At 41.9% G+C, this 14,785-nt stretch overlaps 1 protein-coding gene across 1 annotated transcript in view; it reads left to right on the top strand.

Moving 5' to 3' along the window:
- The window catches only part of HIP1R (huntingtin interacting protein 1 related), a 163,564-nt gene extending 149,286 nt beyond the window's left edge, over nt 1-14,278 (top strand). Inside the window, exons 26-32 of the mRNA XM_044275716.1 lie at nt 7,808-7,870; nt 9,383-9,483; nt 9,654-9,759; nt 10,369-10,492; nt 10,574-10,635; nt 12,186-12,386; nt 13,133-14,278. Coding sequence (XP_044131651.1) covers nt 7,808-7,870; nt 9,383-9,483; nt 9,654-9,759; nt 10,369-10,492; nt 10,574-10,635; nt 12,186-12,386; nt 13,133-13,180 — 705 coding nt within the window. The 3' untranslated portion in view covers nt 13,181-14,278. The remainder of the gene's footprint in view (nt 1-7,807; nt 7,871-9,382; nt 9,484-9,653; nt 9,760-10,368; nt 10,493-10,573; nt 10,636-12,185; nt 12,387-13,132) is intronic.
- The last annotated feature ends 507 nt before the right edge of the window (nt 14,279-14,785 follow it).

Genomic DNA, 14,785 nt, shown 5'->3' with positions numbered 1-14,785 from the left:
CAGCGTTTTTATTTGTTTTTCCATTACTTTTGTGTCTGAGCAATTTCTTCTGACCCGTTTCATTTGTCCATACGGTATATTGTTTCTCCATTTTGAATAGTGACAGCTTGAATAATCTAGATAGCTGTTTGAGTCTACTTTTTTAAAATGAGTTCTGGTGGTGATTTTGTTTGCTATGATTTTAATATTGATATCAAGGAAGGTTGCCTCTTTCAGATGGTGTTCAGAGGTAAATTTTAAGCCCCAATTATTTTGGTTAATTTCTTCGATGAATTTTACTAGATCCTCTGTGCTGTTGTCCCATATGAATATGATATCGTCTATAAATCTTTTGAATATTACAATATTTTTGTTCGATATCAATCCTGTTTTTTGTTCAAAGTGTCCCACAAATAAATTGGCGTATGATGGGGCAAATTTTGTCCCCATGGCTGTTCCTTTTTTTTGAGAGTAGAATTGTTCATTAAAAGTAAAATAGTTATGTTTCAGAATAAAAGAAATTGATTCCAAAATAAAATCTTTTTGTGTTGAGGACATCTCTTCATCGTTGTCTAAAAAGTATCGTATTGCTTTTAGGCCCAGAGTGTGTTGAATATTACTATAGAGTGAGGCTATATCAAGCGTAACCCAGATGTAATGGGGTTTCCATACAACCTCATCTAATATATTGATTAGGTGGGAGGAGTCTCTAAGATAGGAAGGAAGTTTTAGAACATATTTTTGAAGATATTTATCTATGTAAGCTGAAAGGTTGGAGGTGAGAGAATCGATCCCCGAAATAATTGGCCTGCCAGGTGGACAAGTGATGGATTTATGAATTTTTGGAAGAAAATAGAATCGGGCTATTGTTGGATGGGTATTGGAGACGAAGGATTTTTCTTTTTTGTTTAAAATTCCTGTGCTATATCCTGAATCAATCAGGATTTGCAAATCCTTTTTGAAGGATGGAGTGGGATCTTCCTTGATGATGCTATAGTACTCAGCATCTGATAGAATTCTCATTGATTCCTCAAGATAATAGTTTTGATCCATAATGACTATCCCCCCTCCCTTGTCTGCACTTTTTATTACTACTTCTTTGTTTTGCTTAAGATTTTTCAGGGCTTTATTTTCACGTCTGCTGAGGTTGAGTGTTGGTTTATCTGTTTGTGTATCTGTAAGAGTTTTTAGGTCATCAAGGACTATATTAAAGAAACTCTCTAGATGTGGACCCCTACTTTCTAAGGGATAAAAAGATGATTTTAATTTTAAGTTTGATGGGATTGGTGCTGGTTCGGATGTTTCTATGGAGGCGGGGTTTAACGGTAGTGTAGAGTTTATGTCAGGGGTGGGGTTTATACCATTTTCTTTGTTCAAATTTTTGATTGTAAAATGTCTTTTTAAAGTTAGCTTACGTATGTATTGGTTGAGGTCCACGAATAGTTCAAATGGATCAGGATATTGGGTGGGACAAAACGATAGGCCTTTGCTTAGGAGTAGTATTTCATCAGATGTCAAGTTATATTTAGAGAGGTTAAAGATGCCTTTCTTTTGGGCCATTATGTTGGGTTCTTCAGTTGGTGTTGGTGTCTCTAGGGGAGAAATAGTTGTTTCTACAGATTGGGTGGAGTCTAAAGGGGAGGAGTGAGGTTTGGTTTTTTCTTTTTTGGTGTTCTTAAGCTTGCCTCCTCTACACCCTCGTCTTCTTTTATGGGTCTTTTCCTTGTTATTGGTATTGGACTGAAGAATTGTGTGATTTTTTGGGGACGATGGTTTGGAACTGGCGTCGGACCTGTCGGAGTGAAGAAAGGACTGAGGATCTGTGTACTGGATATGTTGTTTCTCAGTGGGGTGTTCGAAGGTGTTGTAGGTGGTGCCGGTGAAAGTTTCCCTAAAAAAGGACTTTCAGATAGGTTAGAAGGTAATGTTAAAAATGTCTCAGACTGGTCACTGGAGTGGGAATGTATAGATGCATTAAGAATTGATTCTGAAATATTGGTGTTCTCGTTTTTCCCCTTGTCTTCTGGGGAATGGGATGTCCCTGTATTAATCTGTGTCGGGATGGATTCCTGCCGAGAGCAGTTTTGTATTGTGGTTTTTTGTGGGGCAGTATTGTAGGTAGCTTGTTGCTTCCGTCTTGATGATTCTGTCACTTGACTAGACAACGATGAAGAGATGTCCTCAACACAAAAAGATTTTATTTTGGAATCAATTTCTTTTATTCTGAAACATAACTATTTTACTTTTAATGAACAATTCTACTCTCAAAAAAAAGGAACAGCCATGGGGACAAAATTTGCCCCATCATACGCCAATTTATTTGTGGGACACTTTGAACAAAAAACAGGATTGATATCGAACAAAAATATTGTAATATTCAAAAGATTTATAGACGATATCATATTCATATGGGACAACAGCACAGAGGATCTAGTAAAATTCATCGAAGAAATTAACCAAAATAATTGGGGCTTAAAATTTACCTCTGAACACCATCTGAAAGAGGCAACCTTCCTTGATATCAATATTAAAATCATAGCAAACAAAATCACCACCAGAACTCATTTTAAAAAAGTAGACTCAAACAGCTATCTAGATTATTCAAGCTGTCACTATTCAAAATGGAGAAACAATATACCGTATGGACAAATGAAACGGGTCAGAAGAAATTGCTCAGACACAAAAGTAATGGAAAAACAAATAAAAACGCTGAAAGAAAGGTTTAGGGATAAGGGGTATCCAAAAGGACTGATCAACAGCTCTGCCAGACGAGCCACTTCTATCAGTCAAGACACTGCGCTACAACCTGCCCCAGTTAAAACCACTAAAGACGATAGATATCAGTATAACCTCATCACCCGGTATAACATTCACCACACCAATATCAGACAAACTCTTAATAAACATTGGGGCATCCTCCTCAAAGACCCTATTCTTAAAAAAATCTTACCAAAACAACCCTCAATCACGTTTAGAAGAGCCAAAACTTTAAAAAATTTGATTGCACCCTCATGTCCAAAAATAACCATGAATTCTGAGACCACCCCCATCGACCCTGCAGATAAGACGGGAATACATAAATGTACCTCAAAAAAATGTTTCTGTTGCCCTATGATTACCCACGGGGTCAAAACAGTCAGTATCCCCAATCCTAAAAAAACCAAAGACGAGTCCCTCTGGACCATCAAACAGGAACTAAACTGTGGGTCAAAAAATATAATTTATCTCCTCTACTGTCCGTGTGGTCTAAAGTACATTGGAAGAACCACACAGACAGTTAGAGAGCGGATGAACGAGCATCGCTCAAATATTAGACGTAGTATTCTTACCCACAGCGTCTCGCGACACTATTCAGAGACACACAACAGTGACCCATCAAGCCTGAGGGTGTCACCGCTAGAACAGACACACACTTATCAGCAACTTTGTCGCAAAGAGATGCACTGGATATACAAACTCAATACCCTTGCCCCTTTTGGACTGAATGAGACCCTTGAATACTCGAACTATTAAATTTCTACCACAATTTATTTATATATAAAAAATCAACAAAACTAGTGCACCAACAATTATGCTTTTTTCGAATACTCTTATCACTATATATATATATACATATTAGCACATGATTTTTAAAAACGAAATTATTCATACATTTTTATACGGTCATTTATAATTGCTATCTATTTATTTAATATTAAGAATTTTTATTAATGATTTAACACATGTTTTAGTACATTTTTTAGGAAAGTTTTATTTTGATGAAATTCTATTTTTGTAACGTATTTCTGATATCCATGTATATATGTGTATATGTGTGTATACACTTGTGTGTGGTTTTGTGTGTACACATATATACACACAGTCCTCCGTGCTACACAATTACTTCCCCCAGTTCATACCCCCTACACACATCTTTGAACACATTTGCATATATACAAAAGAATATAGACCCCAACACAGAAAGAACCATGTCTCCTACTACAGTAAAATGTAAATTGCTGATGCGTTCCAAAGTGAACCGCAAACCGGAAGTCGCTTTTGAACCGGAATATATATGGAGAGAATATTCTAAGTAAATAATAAATAAAAAACAATGAGAGGCCTGGCCATAGGGTCCTAACAATCTAAACAAAAGAAAAACAGAGATATATAAAAAAACAATTTCCCTATATCCCCCTAATCGAGTCTTTTGGATGAGGAGATCGTCACTTCCGGTGCGCTCCATGCTGGAACGCATACCGGAAGTGACGTTCCGATACCAGTAGACAGCTAAAATCCAGCACTAAAATGAATGCTGTAAACACTAGCCGCTGAGATAAGAGCATCCAACCATAACAATCAGTATCCAATCACAATAACCTGTAAAAAAACGCCACCTTCGGCTTGTTCCTAGTGGAACGCAAACCGGAAGTGACGCCCAGGACCCTGTCCAGACTGCAGGACAAATTATGCTAATAAATCTAAATCTTATGCTAAAATAACGGAAACTACATTCTATTACTGAAACTGTATTCTATTACCTATATGTTATGATCTCTATAGAACAATATGTGCATGTAAGAGGAGACGCCGCTTCCGGTGCGTTCCATGCTGGAACGCAAACCGGAAGTGACGTTTTCCAGCGTTTTTTGGCGCTTTTTCCACAAACAGTTTGTGTATTTATACCCCCCAAAAGATGTATGATGTCATATGCTCCTGATGAAGGGGTCCTTTATACCCCGAAACGCGTAGAGCAAGATACCTTCACCCCACCCTGTGGTTTGAATAAAAGTCGATTGACAAGAAGCTCGACTGGACTGCTGTCATTCCATGGGATCTTATAGGCGACCCAGGCGCAGGAGGTGTTCCGGTGGGTGTTTTGAGTTTATCCCATCCGGTACCTCCTGGGTGAAGTGAGTGAAAATTGTTTTTAATTTATATAATATATCTAATATATTTTTTATAATATGACATCATAGCCACTATTTGAACCTGTGAGAATTATCTAAAAAAGCAAATCACTTTTATATATATATGTTTCTTTTTTGTATATCGCTTATCTAAGGGATGGTGGCGCCTTGTAAAGGGGTGAAAAACGTTTGTTTGCTCCATTTTCTGTGCTTATATCCCCTCCCTCCCCCCAGCCTCTGATCTGCCTCCCCTCCCTCCCCCCAGCCTCTGATCTGCCTCTCCCCCCTCCCCCCAGCCTCTGATCTGCCTCTCCCCCCTCCCCCCAGCCTCTGATCTGCCTCCCCTCCCTCCCCCCAGCCTCTGATCTGCCTCCCCCCAGCCTCTGATCTGCCTCCCCCCAGCCTCTGATCTGCCTCCCCCCAGCCTCTGATCTGCCTCCCCCCAGCCTCTGATCTGCCTCCCCCCAGCCTCTGATCTGCCTCCCCCCAGCCTCTGATCTGCCTCCCCCCAGCCTCTGATCTGCCTCCCCCCAGCCTCTGATATGCCCCCTCTGGTAACGCAACCCCCCCTCCCCAGTATTAATCATTGGTGGCAGTTCCGATCGGAGCCCCAGCAGTGTAATGCTGGGGCTCAGATCGGTTACCTTGGGAGCCAGGACGCTGCTTAAGTCCTGGCTGCCATGGTATGTTAGTGAGCAGAGAGCAGCGCATTATACTCACGTGCGCTGTGGCCGGCGGTCGCTCCTTCTCATAGGTCTGTGCGGCGCATTGCTAATGCTGTAAGCATTAGCAATCCGCCGCACAGACAGAAGAAGGAGCGACCGTCCGCCACAGCGCACGTGAGTATAATGCGCTGCTCTCTGCTCACTACTAACATACCATGGCAGCCAGGACTTAAGCAGCGTCCTGGCTCCCATGGTAACCGATCTGAGCCCCAGCATTACACTGCTGGGGCTCCGATCGGAACTGACACTGCCACCAATGATGGGGGGGAGGAGGGGGACCCTGTGGGATATGGCCGGCACATTCATTGGTGGCGCAGTGGCCACAGTCCCTCCCCTCCCCTCCTCCTCCGTCCCTCCCCTCCTCCTCCTACTTGGTCTTCAGCGGCAGCCGCGCACAGTGGGGAGGGAGAGACTCCCTCCTCCTCCGTGTCGGCCGCTCAGTCCTGCCTCTCTGGCTCCGGAGGACACGGAAGCGGTGAGTGAGACGCTTAATTTCACTCCCGCTCCGTGATCACGTGATCTGAACGATTCCTCGATGCAGGGAAACTGCATCGATGAATTTTTTTACTCGATTTAATCGAGTTATTCGAATAATCGTTTCAGCCCTACTCCAGACCCCCAGTCAGACCCTCATTAGACCTCCAGACCCCCAGTCAGACCCTCATTAGACCTCCAGACCCCCAGTCAGACCCTCATTAGACCTCCAGACCCCCAGTCAGACCCTCATTAGACCTCCAGACCCCCAGTCAGACCCTCATTAGACCTCCAGACCCCCAGTCAGACCCTCATTAGACCTCCAGACCCCCAGTCAGACCCTCATTAGACCTCCAGACCCCCAGTCAGACCCTCATTAGACCTCCAGACCCCCAGTCAGACCCTCATTAGACCTCCAGACCCCCAGTCAGACCCTCATTAGACCTCCAGACCCCCAGTCAGACCTCTCTAGACCCCCAGTCAGACCTCTCTAGACCCCCAGTCAGACCTCTCTAGACCCCCAGTCAGACCTCTCTAGACCCCCAGTCAGACCTCTCTAGACCCCCATTCAGACCTCTCTAGACCCCCAGTCAGACCTCTCTAGACCCCCAGTCAGACCTCTCTAGACCCCCAGTCAGACCTCTCTAGACCCCCAGTCAGACCATAAAACTTACATCTACTGCTGTGCCGCCCCTCTTTCGGTTAGGCTGTCTCCTGGGCTCTAATTTTTTTTCTCAGGCCCCGCGCTGCAGTCACCTGACCTCCTGCAGCGTCAGGTCAGAGTGCGCTATGTATGTCCTGACGCTGCAGGCAGCCAGGACACAGCAGCGCGGGACCTGAGAAGAGCGAGCAGGAGGGTTAAGTACTGTACAGCGCTCACAGCACTTCTTTCCCCCTCCTTCTGCAGACTAGTGAGAGCTTTCGTTATGGAAACGCTTACTAGTATTCCCTTTGTAAGATGCGGTGCATCTAATAAAGGTGCTCGGGAAATACACATTGAAGAAGTGAGACGTCATTGATTCCAAGTGTTTTTAAAATCAGCTGTGTAAAAATACACACCGTGTGAACTATGGCATGTGTTTCCCATTGAAATCAATGGAATGCTGTGAGTGGGCATATGCTCTTTCATGTGTATTTCAGTGCATAATACTCAAAATGCACATGAAAAAATGTGCGACTATACCCTTAAATCTTTTTTTTTTATTCAATATGTGTATATCCCCATGTTTCCTACAAAAACTGCAGCATAAATTGACCTGTGATGCAGATTTGAAATGTACTTATGCTGCAGATTTCACCCTTTGCAATAGAGAGGGTGAAGTCTGTTGGCTTTTCCACAGCAAAAACCGCATGTACTACATCCGTTTTCTGCCACAGTTACTGATGTTTTTTTTTTTTTTTTTTTTTTTTTTTTTTTTTGCTGTTGAAACGCAGCAAAAACAGCAGCAGATTTTTCCACTATTTTCAGTCATGTGTGGCTGTACGCTAAAAGCCTGCATTTCATATGTAGATTTCAGAAGTATTAGAAAATGTATCTCTTTTTTTTACATAAAAACACTTCTGGGAACATCAGCACATGTAAAATGTGTACAGACGTCATTTCTTATTCACTCATAGCAAACATCTAGGCATGAAGTAATGCACAACCAGCCATGTGTGAACGTGCTCTAAGGATGTTTTAGAATCGTGCAGATTTGTTTGTAATTGAATCTATAATATATTGGTTTTTTTATACTACAGGCCATTAAACAGCTTGTCATAACCTCTACGGATTTACAGAAGGAAATTGTAGAGGGCGGAAGAGTATGTAAAATATTACTTTACTTATGTTTCTGTTTTTGTGGAGGTTTTTTTTTTTGTTTTTTTTGCAGAAATAGTTTTCTATTTCTTACATGTTAAAGGGAACCTGTCACCTGGATTTTGTGTATAGAGCTGAGGACATGGGTTGCTAGATGGCCGCTAGCACATCCGCAATATCCAGTCCCCATAGCTCTGCGTGCTTTTATTGTGTAAAAAAACGATTTGATCCATATGCAAATTAACTTGAGATGAGTCCTGTCCCTGACTTATTCATTTCGTCATAATAGAAGTCTATAGGCTGCAAAACGGATCCGGATCCTCCCTGCATAACTGAAACGGGACGGATCCGTTTTGCAAACCAAAGACTTCTATTATGACGAAATGGTAATGGCATCCATAACGCAAGTCACCTTTTACCACCAAATGAAGTGTGAATGAATTTCATAAGCGGAAATTCGCTCATCTCTATTCCTCTCCCTAAATTATTGAGCAGATTTTGCTAATGGGTATGCAAGGGAGAATTGCAGTAGATGTGCATGTTCCGTCAGAATTTGGGTATGGATTCCCCACCTAAATATTGACAGAATCCACTAACATTCTGCCACCAATGCATCTCAACAAGTTACCGTATATCATGATGCGCATGCTTTGAAAAAAAAAAATCTTCATGGAACAATAAGTGCACCATAGATTTTAAAATCGGAGCGGATTCTTTACTGAAAAGCAACAGCTATTAAATTATATGTATCTGTATTAATGTCATTCTGTTGCAGAAATTGGAAATTCAGTTAGTCTTCTGCCTCCAATTAGTTTCTTGACAGATTTGCCTACAGTGAGTTCTCAATGTGTGAAAATGCACTTAGATTAAAAAGAAAAGAAAAATATTTTTTAAATTCACACATTTCATCCTAAACCCCCTATAAATGCCCTTGACGTATTGTTGATATTCTGATCTTATAACGGAGCAGAACAACAGAAATATTTAGTGGTGATGTGAACACCGCCCTAGGGCGCATTGACGCAAAACACAGATGACGTCCATGTGCATTCCGCAATTTATGAAACGGAACTGACGGCCCATTACAGAAATGCCTATTCTTGTCCGCAATTGCGGACCAGAATGGCACATGCTGTATATTTTTTTTTTTGCAGGGCCGAGGAACGGAACAATGGATGCGGACAGCACATGGTGTGCTGTCCGCATCTTTTGTAGCCCCATTAAAATGAATGGATCCGCACGCGGAACAGATGCGGACCCATTCATACGGTTGAATGAATGAGCCCTAACCTGTACATCTTTGGTTTGTAATCTGTATGGCAGCTGCTGCAATTCTCTTTCACCCATGATTTCTTACACGTTGTCTTACAAAAATTACCGTTCTGGAACGGCAATATTTCCTGTCTGAGATTTGCTGCCAGCTTTTGCACTTCTAAACTTGTTTCACTACATCTGAATCAAATGTATGTTAATAATGAAAATCTACTCAAGTGTTTTTCATGGCAACTGCTTTACAGGGAGCAGCAACCACACAAGAATTCTATGCCAAGAACTCCCGCTGGACGGAAGGTCTCATCTCCGCATCAAAGGCTGTGGGATGGGGAGCCACCCAACTTGTGTAATGATCTCATCATTTTAATGTATTAAATACTAATGCTTCCATTGTATATTGAAACTGGACTTCAAGTATTTGTGATTTATGGCTTTATCTCCCTAACCTTGTAATGTAAATGTAATATAGTATGAAGTATTGTGCGTCATACTTTCCTGTTACCTGCCATCTTACAGGGAGTCTGCAGATAAAGTTGTGCTCCATAAAGGGAAATATGAGGAACTGATTGTCGGATCCCATGAGATTGCTGCCAGTACTGCACAACTGGTTGCTGCTTCCAAGGTAATGAAGTAAATCTGTTTCTCGTGCAACTATACTTTGTAAGGAGCACAACTGTATAGTAGTTATTTTATTCCATTTACTTTACAATTCAAAATTTTTGGGCTATTTTATTGTTGTGCTGATGCTTACTTTAAAGCTCATATGGGCAAATTTAGTTATTTAGATTTAGTCTGCTCTGAAGCCTCCAGAATTGCACATGTAACTGGACCTATTTAGGATAAGGCTACTCTCACACTTGCGGTAGCCTTTTCTGGCTGGGGAACAGCCTGCCAGATTTGTGGTACCGAAAGTCCACCGTCCTCATTCACTATAACGTGGGCGAGCCGGAGGTCCGTCCGCAGCACGGCAAACATGCCGAGAGGCGGCCGGACAAAAACCACAGCATGTTGTAGTTTTACTCAAGAAGGCAGATTTAATGCAGAAAAGAACAAGTTCACACAGTGGGAGGATGGAAACTTATTTTGTTACAAAACATGCAAGATATGTACACAGTATATAAAGGAAATATTCAAAGTGCCATACATGGTGGCATATTGGTTAGTGTCACATGTTACTGGTTCCTGTGGCACGTTATATCTATTATTATCTAAGTAGATTGTATTTTTACAGGTAAAAGCGAATAAAGATAGCAAGAATCTGGGAAAACTGCAACAGTGCTCCCGTCGTGTGAATGAGATGGCAGCCAACGTGGTGGCTTCTACAAGATCAGGCCAAGAGCAGATTGAGGAAAAAGGTATTATTCTTAGTCTGTCAACTGGAATGAAAATGTTAGAAATGTATTTCTGTGATCTCATTAAAGACATTACCTTTCTAGATACCATGGACTTCTCTGGAATGTCTCTCATCAAACTAAAGAAGGAAGAAATGGAAAGCCAGGTAAACATATGTGCAGTCTATCATGTAGAAGTCCTTGAACACTACTGCTCTTCAGAAAAATCCTGTGTACTCACTGAGTGCTCCTGAATGCAAACAAAAGTTACTGAACGGCTTCTGAAGGTCAAACCTCTAAAGTTAAAGGGGTTATCAGGTTCTTTGACATTAAAGGGTAGTTTTTCTAGGACAGGGGTACTCAACTGATGGACCACAGTAGCTAGCTGTCCGGACCCCTACATGTCCCGCTTTCAACTGTATCTACGTCCTGAGGAGCCAGATATAGTTGAACACAATGGTATTTCACCATTCCCCTGCCTCTGGTGACTCAGCACTGGCAGGCGTGATGCAGTGACCTGGTGTTCTGCTCCACAGTGAGAATGTGGCCTAAGTGAATATGTAAAGTGACTGCAAATCGTCTCAATCACTTGATAGGGGGCACAAATGAGTTATCATTCTGCAATCTGTGAAGGGCACCTAAAGGGGTAGTCTGGGTTCAGAGCTGAATGTGAACACAACCCGATCTGCACTAATTCACCATGATTGAGTGGAGCATCAGAGCTTTTTACCTTCTGATGCTCCTCCTTGCCCAGCAACGAGTAGGGAAAGGGCTGTTTGTTTACATTTGGACACTGCTAGGCGGAGGTGATTTGGCCTAGGGCAAGGGGGAGCATCGGAGCGTGAAAAGCTCTGATGCTTCACTCGTTCATGGTGAATGAGTGCTGATCGGGTTGTGTCCGGGTTCAGCTCTGAACCCAGACAACCCCTTTTAAGGCGCATGACTGTGTGGGAGTCCCTTAAGGGGACAGCATACTGTGTGGGGGCACTTAAGAGATCATCCTGCTGTGATGATGGCACTAAAGAGACATCCTACTGTGGGGTGGGGGGGGACCCTGGGTGGGGGGGGACCCTTGAGAGCATCATACTGTGTGGGCAGGCAGTATGGGGGCATCATACTGTCGGGGGGCACTAAATAGGCATCATACTGTGTAGTGGGGGCAATTAGGGGCATCACTATTGTTAGATTGCTCTAATGAGACATTCTTACTGTGTTGGGACCCTTTAAGGTAATGGGTGGGATTAGAGCCATGGCTTATTGTTAGAAGAAAAAAAAATTGCCTCAGTGCACTTGCTATACACCATTTGTGTTGTCCCTCCTTAAATTTTTAATTTTTTTTGCGGCTCAGACCTTCACCCAACGGCAAACCCAATTATGTGGACCTTTACAAAAAGTACTTCAGTACCCATGTTGTAGGTTGTCATTCTTTGTAGGTTGACAACTCGCAGCCGGGGCTGTGCCTGGTTTTACAGCTCAGTCAATTCACTTGAGTAGGATGAAGTTGTCGCAGTACCAGACATAGCTGCTACAAAAAGTATAAAGTTGTGAATGGTAAACAGTGAAGGCAATGTAGCACCATGGCATGATTGGCAAGGGATGAAAAGAGTTACATGACATCTCAAAGGTTTTACCAAAACTTATTGACTCTTTAATCGCCCATTTGTTATGGCTGGTTTAGACTCTTGGATATTTTTAACTTATATTTTTTGTCTTTTAGGTTAAAGTCCTTGAACTGGAGAACATGCTGCAGAATGAAAGAATGCATCTTGGAGAGATTCGGAAAAAGCATTACATGCTGGCAGGAGTGTACGATGAAACCGAGGAAACCGTAAAGCCAGCACCACCTCAGAAGCCTGGAATTCTAAAGAAGCCACAGTTGGCACAGAAACCCAACATTCCACCCAAGACTGATCACAAGGTAAGCGATTTCCTTCCAGCTCAGTGAAGCCATAAAAGACCTGAAATGTTACTCTTAAAGGGGTTGTCTCACTTCCGCAAATGGCATTTATTATGTAGCGAAAGTTAATACATTTAGTAAGTGCCTTGTACTGTGATTCTCCATATTGCTTCCTTTCCTGGCTTGATTTATTTTCCATCACATTATACACTGCGTCCTGTTATACATTGTTTCCAGGGGTTACGACCACCCTGCAACCCATCAGCGGTGGCCGTGGTTGCACACTATAGGAAAAAGGTCCTGTCCGATCTGGTGGCCAGGACCATGGGGACGTGCATAGCCACGCATGCGCAGAAGTTCCTGTCCTAGCCACCTGATATGTGTGCTGCAGCGGTGGACATAACAGGTGTATAATGGAAAGGAAAATGAATCAAGCCAGCAAAGGAGACAATATGGACTACCACATACATTAGTAAGTGCCTTGTATTAGCTTTCTCTATATGATAAATGCCATTTGCTAAAGTGAGACAAGCACTTTAATACTAAACTGCAATGGTTTTTGGGGGGGCTATTAAATGTTATATTTAGTTATTTTATATTTTATTTTGCCTCTATGCAAATGACTTGTAAAAAGCTAATAAGTAAACCTTGAGTCATGTAGATACTCAGTAAATGAAGACGTTCATCTACTCTCTTTTCTAATGAATTGATATCTTCCTATATTTTACATTGACGGTATAGTTAATTTACACATACTTATTTTTCAGATTGACAAAGATGATGGTGTCTATCAAGCTCACTTCATCAGCTTCTAGCTCATGATTCCATGCCAGGATGGCTGTCCACCGCTACTTGTTCCAGGGGGTGCAGGAAATACTGTAAAATTGGCACTTTTGTACCATTACATCTGTGTTCTATACAGATAGATGCTCTTCTGACACCTTTTGGGTGGTCAATTTTTGCCTTTCCCACTCTGATGCTTATTTATACTAGTGTAGTAAGTCTACAAATGGCAACGTTTTATTTCCGTTTATTTTATTGTACTATTTTATTTGCCTTTGTGTGTGCCAACTTTATGCACCTCTTATATTCTTTTTTTCACTGTACGTTATATAAACATCTGAAGACTCCTATAGATGTCAACACCAAACCATTAAATGGCTATGGGGGGCCCTTACAGGGCAGGACAAATCATGTCTTGTGCCACTACATAGCCTGACTGAAGATCACCAGTTGTGTAACTGTTACTCTTCAGGTTTCCCACTATCTTTACGTGGACTTCTGATAGCAGGGACTGTCTTCTGTGATAAATTAGTGTGTCTTGATACATGTTGAAAAGATGATAATATATACTTTTAAATGGTTTTAATTTGGAGTGCATTAAGTTTGCTGTAGAGACTTTTCCATATTTCTATGTATTTTTTTTTTCTTTTTGCACTCAAGCTAGAAGGGGAACAGAGAAATATCACTTGGGGGTAGGAACTACACTTAATGTAGAATAATTATTTCAATGCTAAGTCTCTCCAATATAGCATCTTTAAAGTGGCAGAAGACACTCTCTTACCTCTATACGTCAGGTGTTCATTCGCAGGTATGAGCCAGGTTGAATTAACTGTTTAATAACTTGTGGCATTAAACACTGAATCAGTACAAGACAGTACAGAATAGTACCAAATGATGTAAGGCAGTCTTGAGCAGAGGTTTGTGCACAGTGTAAGGGGGTTGTGTTGAGCAGGCTGTATCTAGTCTTCCACTGCTTATTAATAAATTGCCGTCACCTTGGGTGTTAGTAAGGCCTCATGCACACAAACGTTTGTTTCCGTTCCGTCTTTTTTTTTCTTCTTTTCTTGTGGATAGGATGCGGACAGCACACCGTGGGCTGTCCGCATCAGTATGGCCATTCCATAGCTCCTCAAAAAAATTGAACATGTCCTATTGTCCGTTTTAGGCATTGTTACAATGTATCCACACAAAAAACGGATGTCATCAGTTTGTTTATTTTTATTTTTTGCGGACCGCAAAACCCATACGGTTGTGTACATGTAGCCTAACTGTAAGGATCTAACTATTCTGCACCCAAGTGTTTTAATTGTTTGACCTACATGATCACACTTGTCTTCTTTCTGTGTCCTGTTGGTTTATTTTCTGTTTATCCGGCAGCTTTTTATCAATTATTGAGGACAATGAATGGAGGAGGACAATGTGATGCTTTTATTTATTTGTGAGATGTCTGCCTGGAACCCGACTCCTGACGCTTTGTTTCTAACACAGTGACTGAATTTGGTGAACTTCTTGAATGCTGGATGTCTGTTATGTTGAGTGTACTTTGTTGACTAGCGATCTGCGTGCCATGTTTATTCACGTGCACTGTGGCAGAACAATTATTTTAGGAACTTTATTCACTTAAAGAAATCTTTTTA

This window comes from Bufo gargarizans, chromosome 1 (genome assembly GCF_014858855.1).
Source record: "Bufo gargarizans isolate SCDJY-AF-19 chromosome 1, ASM1485885v1, whole genome shotgun sequence".
NCBI lineage: Eukaryota > Metazoa > Chordata > Amphibia > Anura > Bufonidae > Bufo > Bufo gargarizans.
This window is presented reverse-complemented; position numbering and strand designations above follow the sequence as displayed.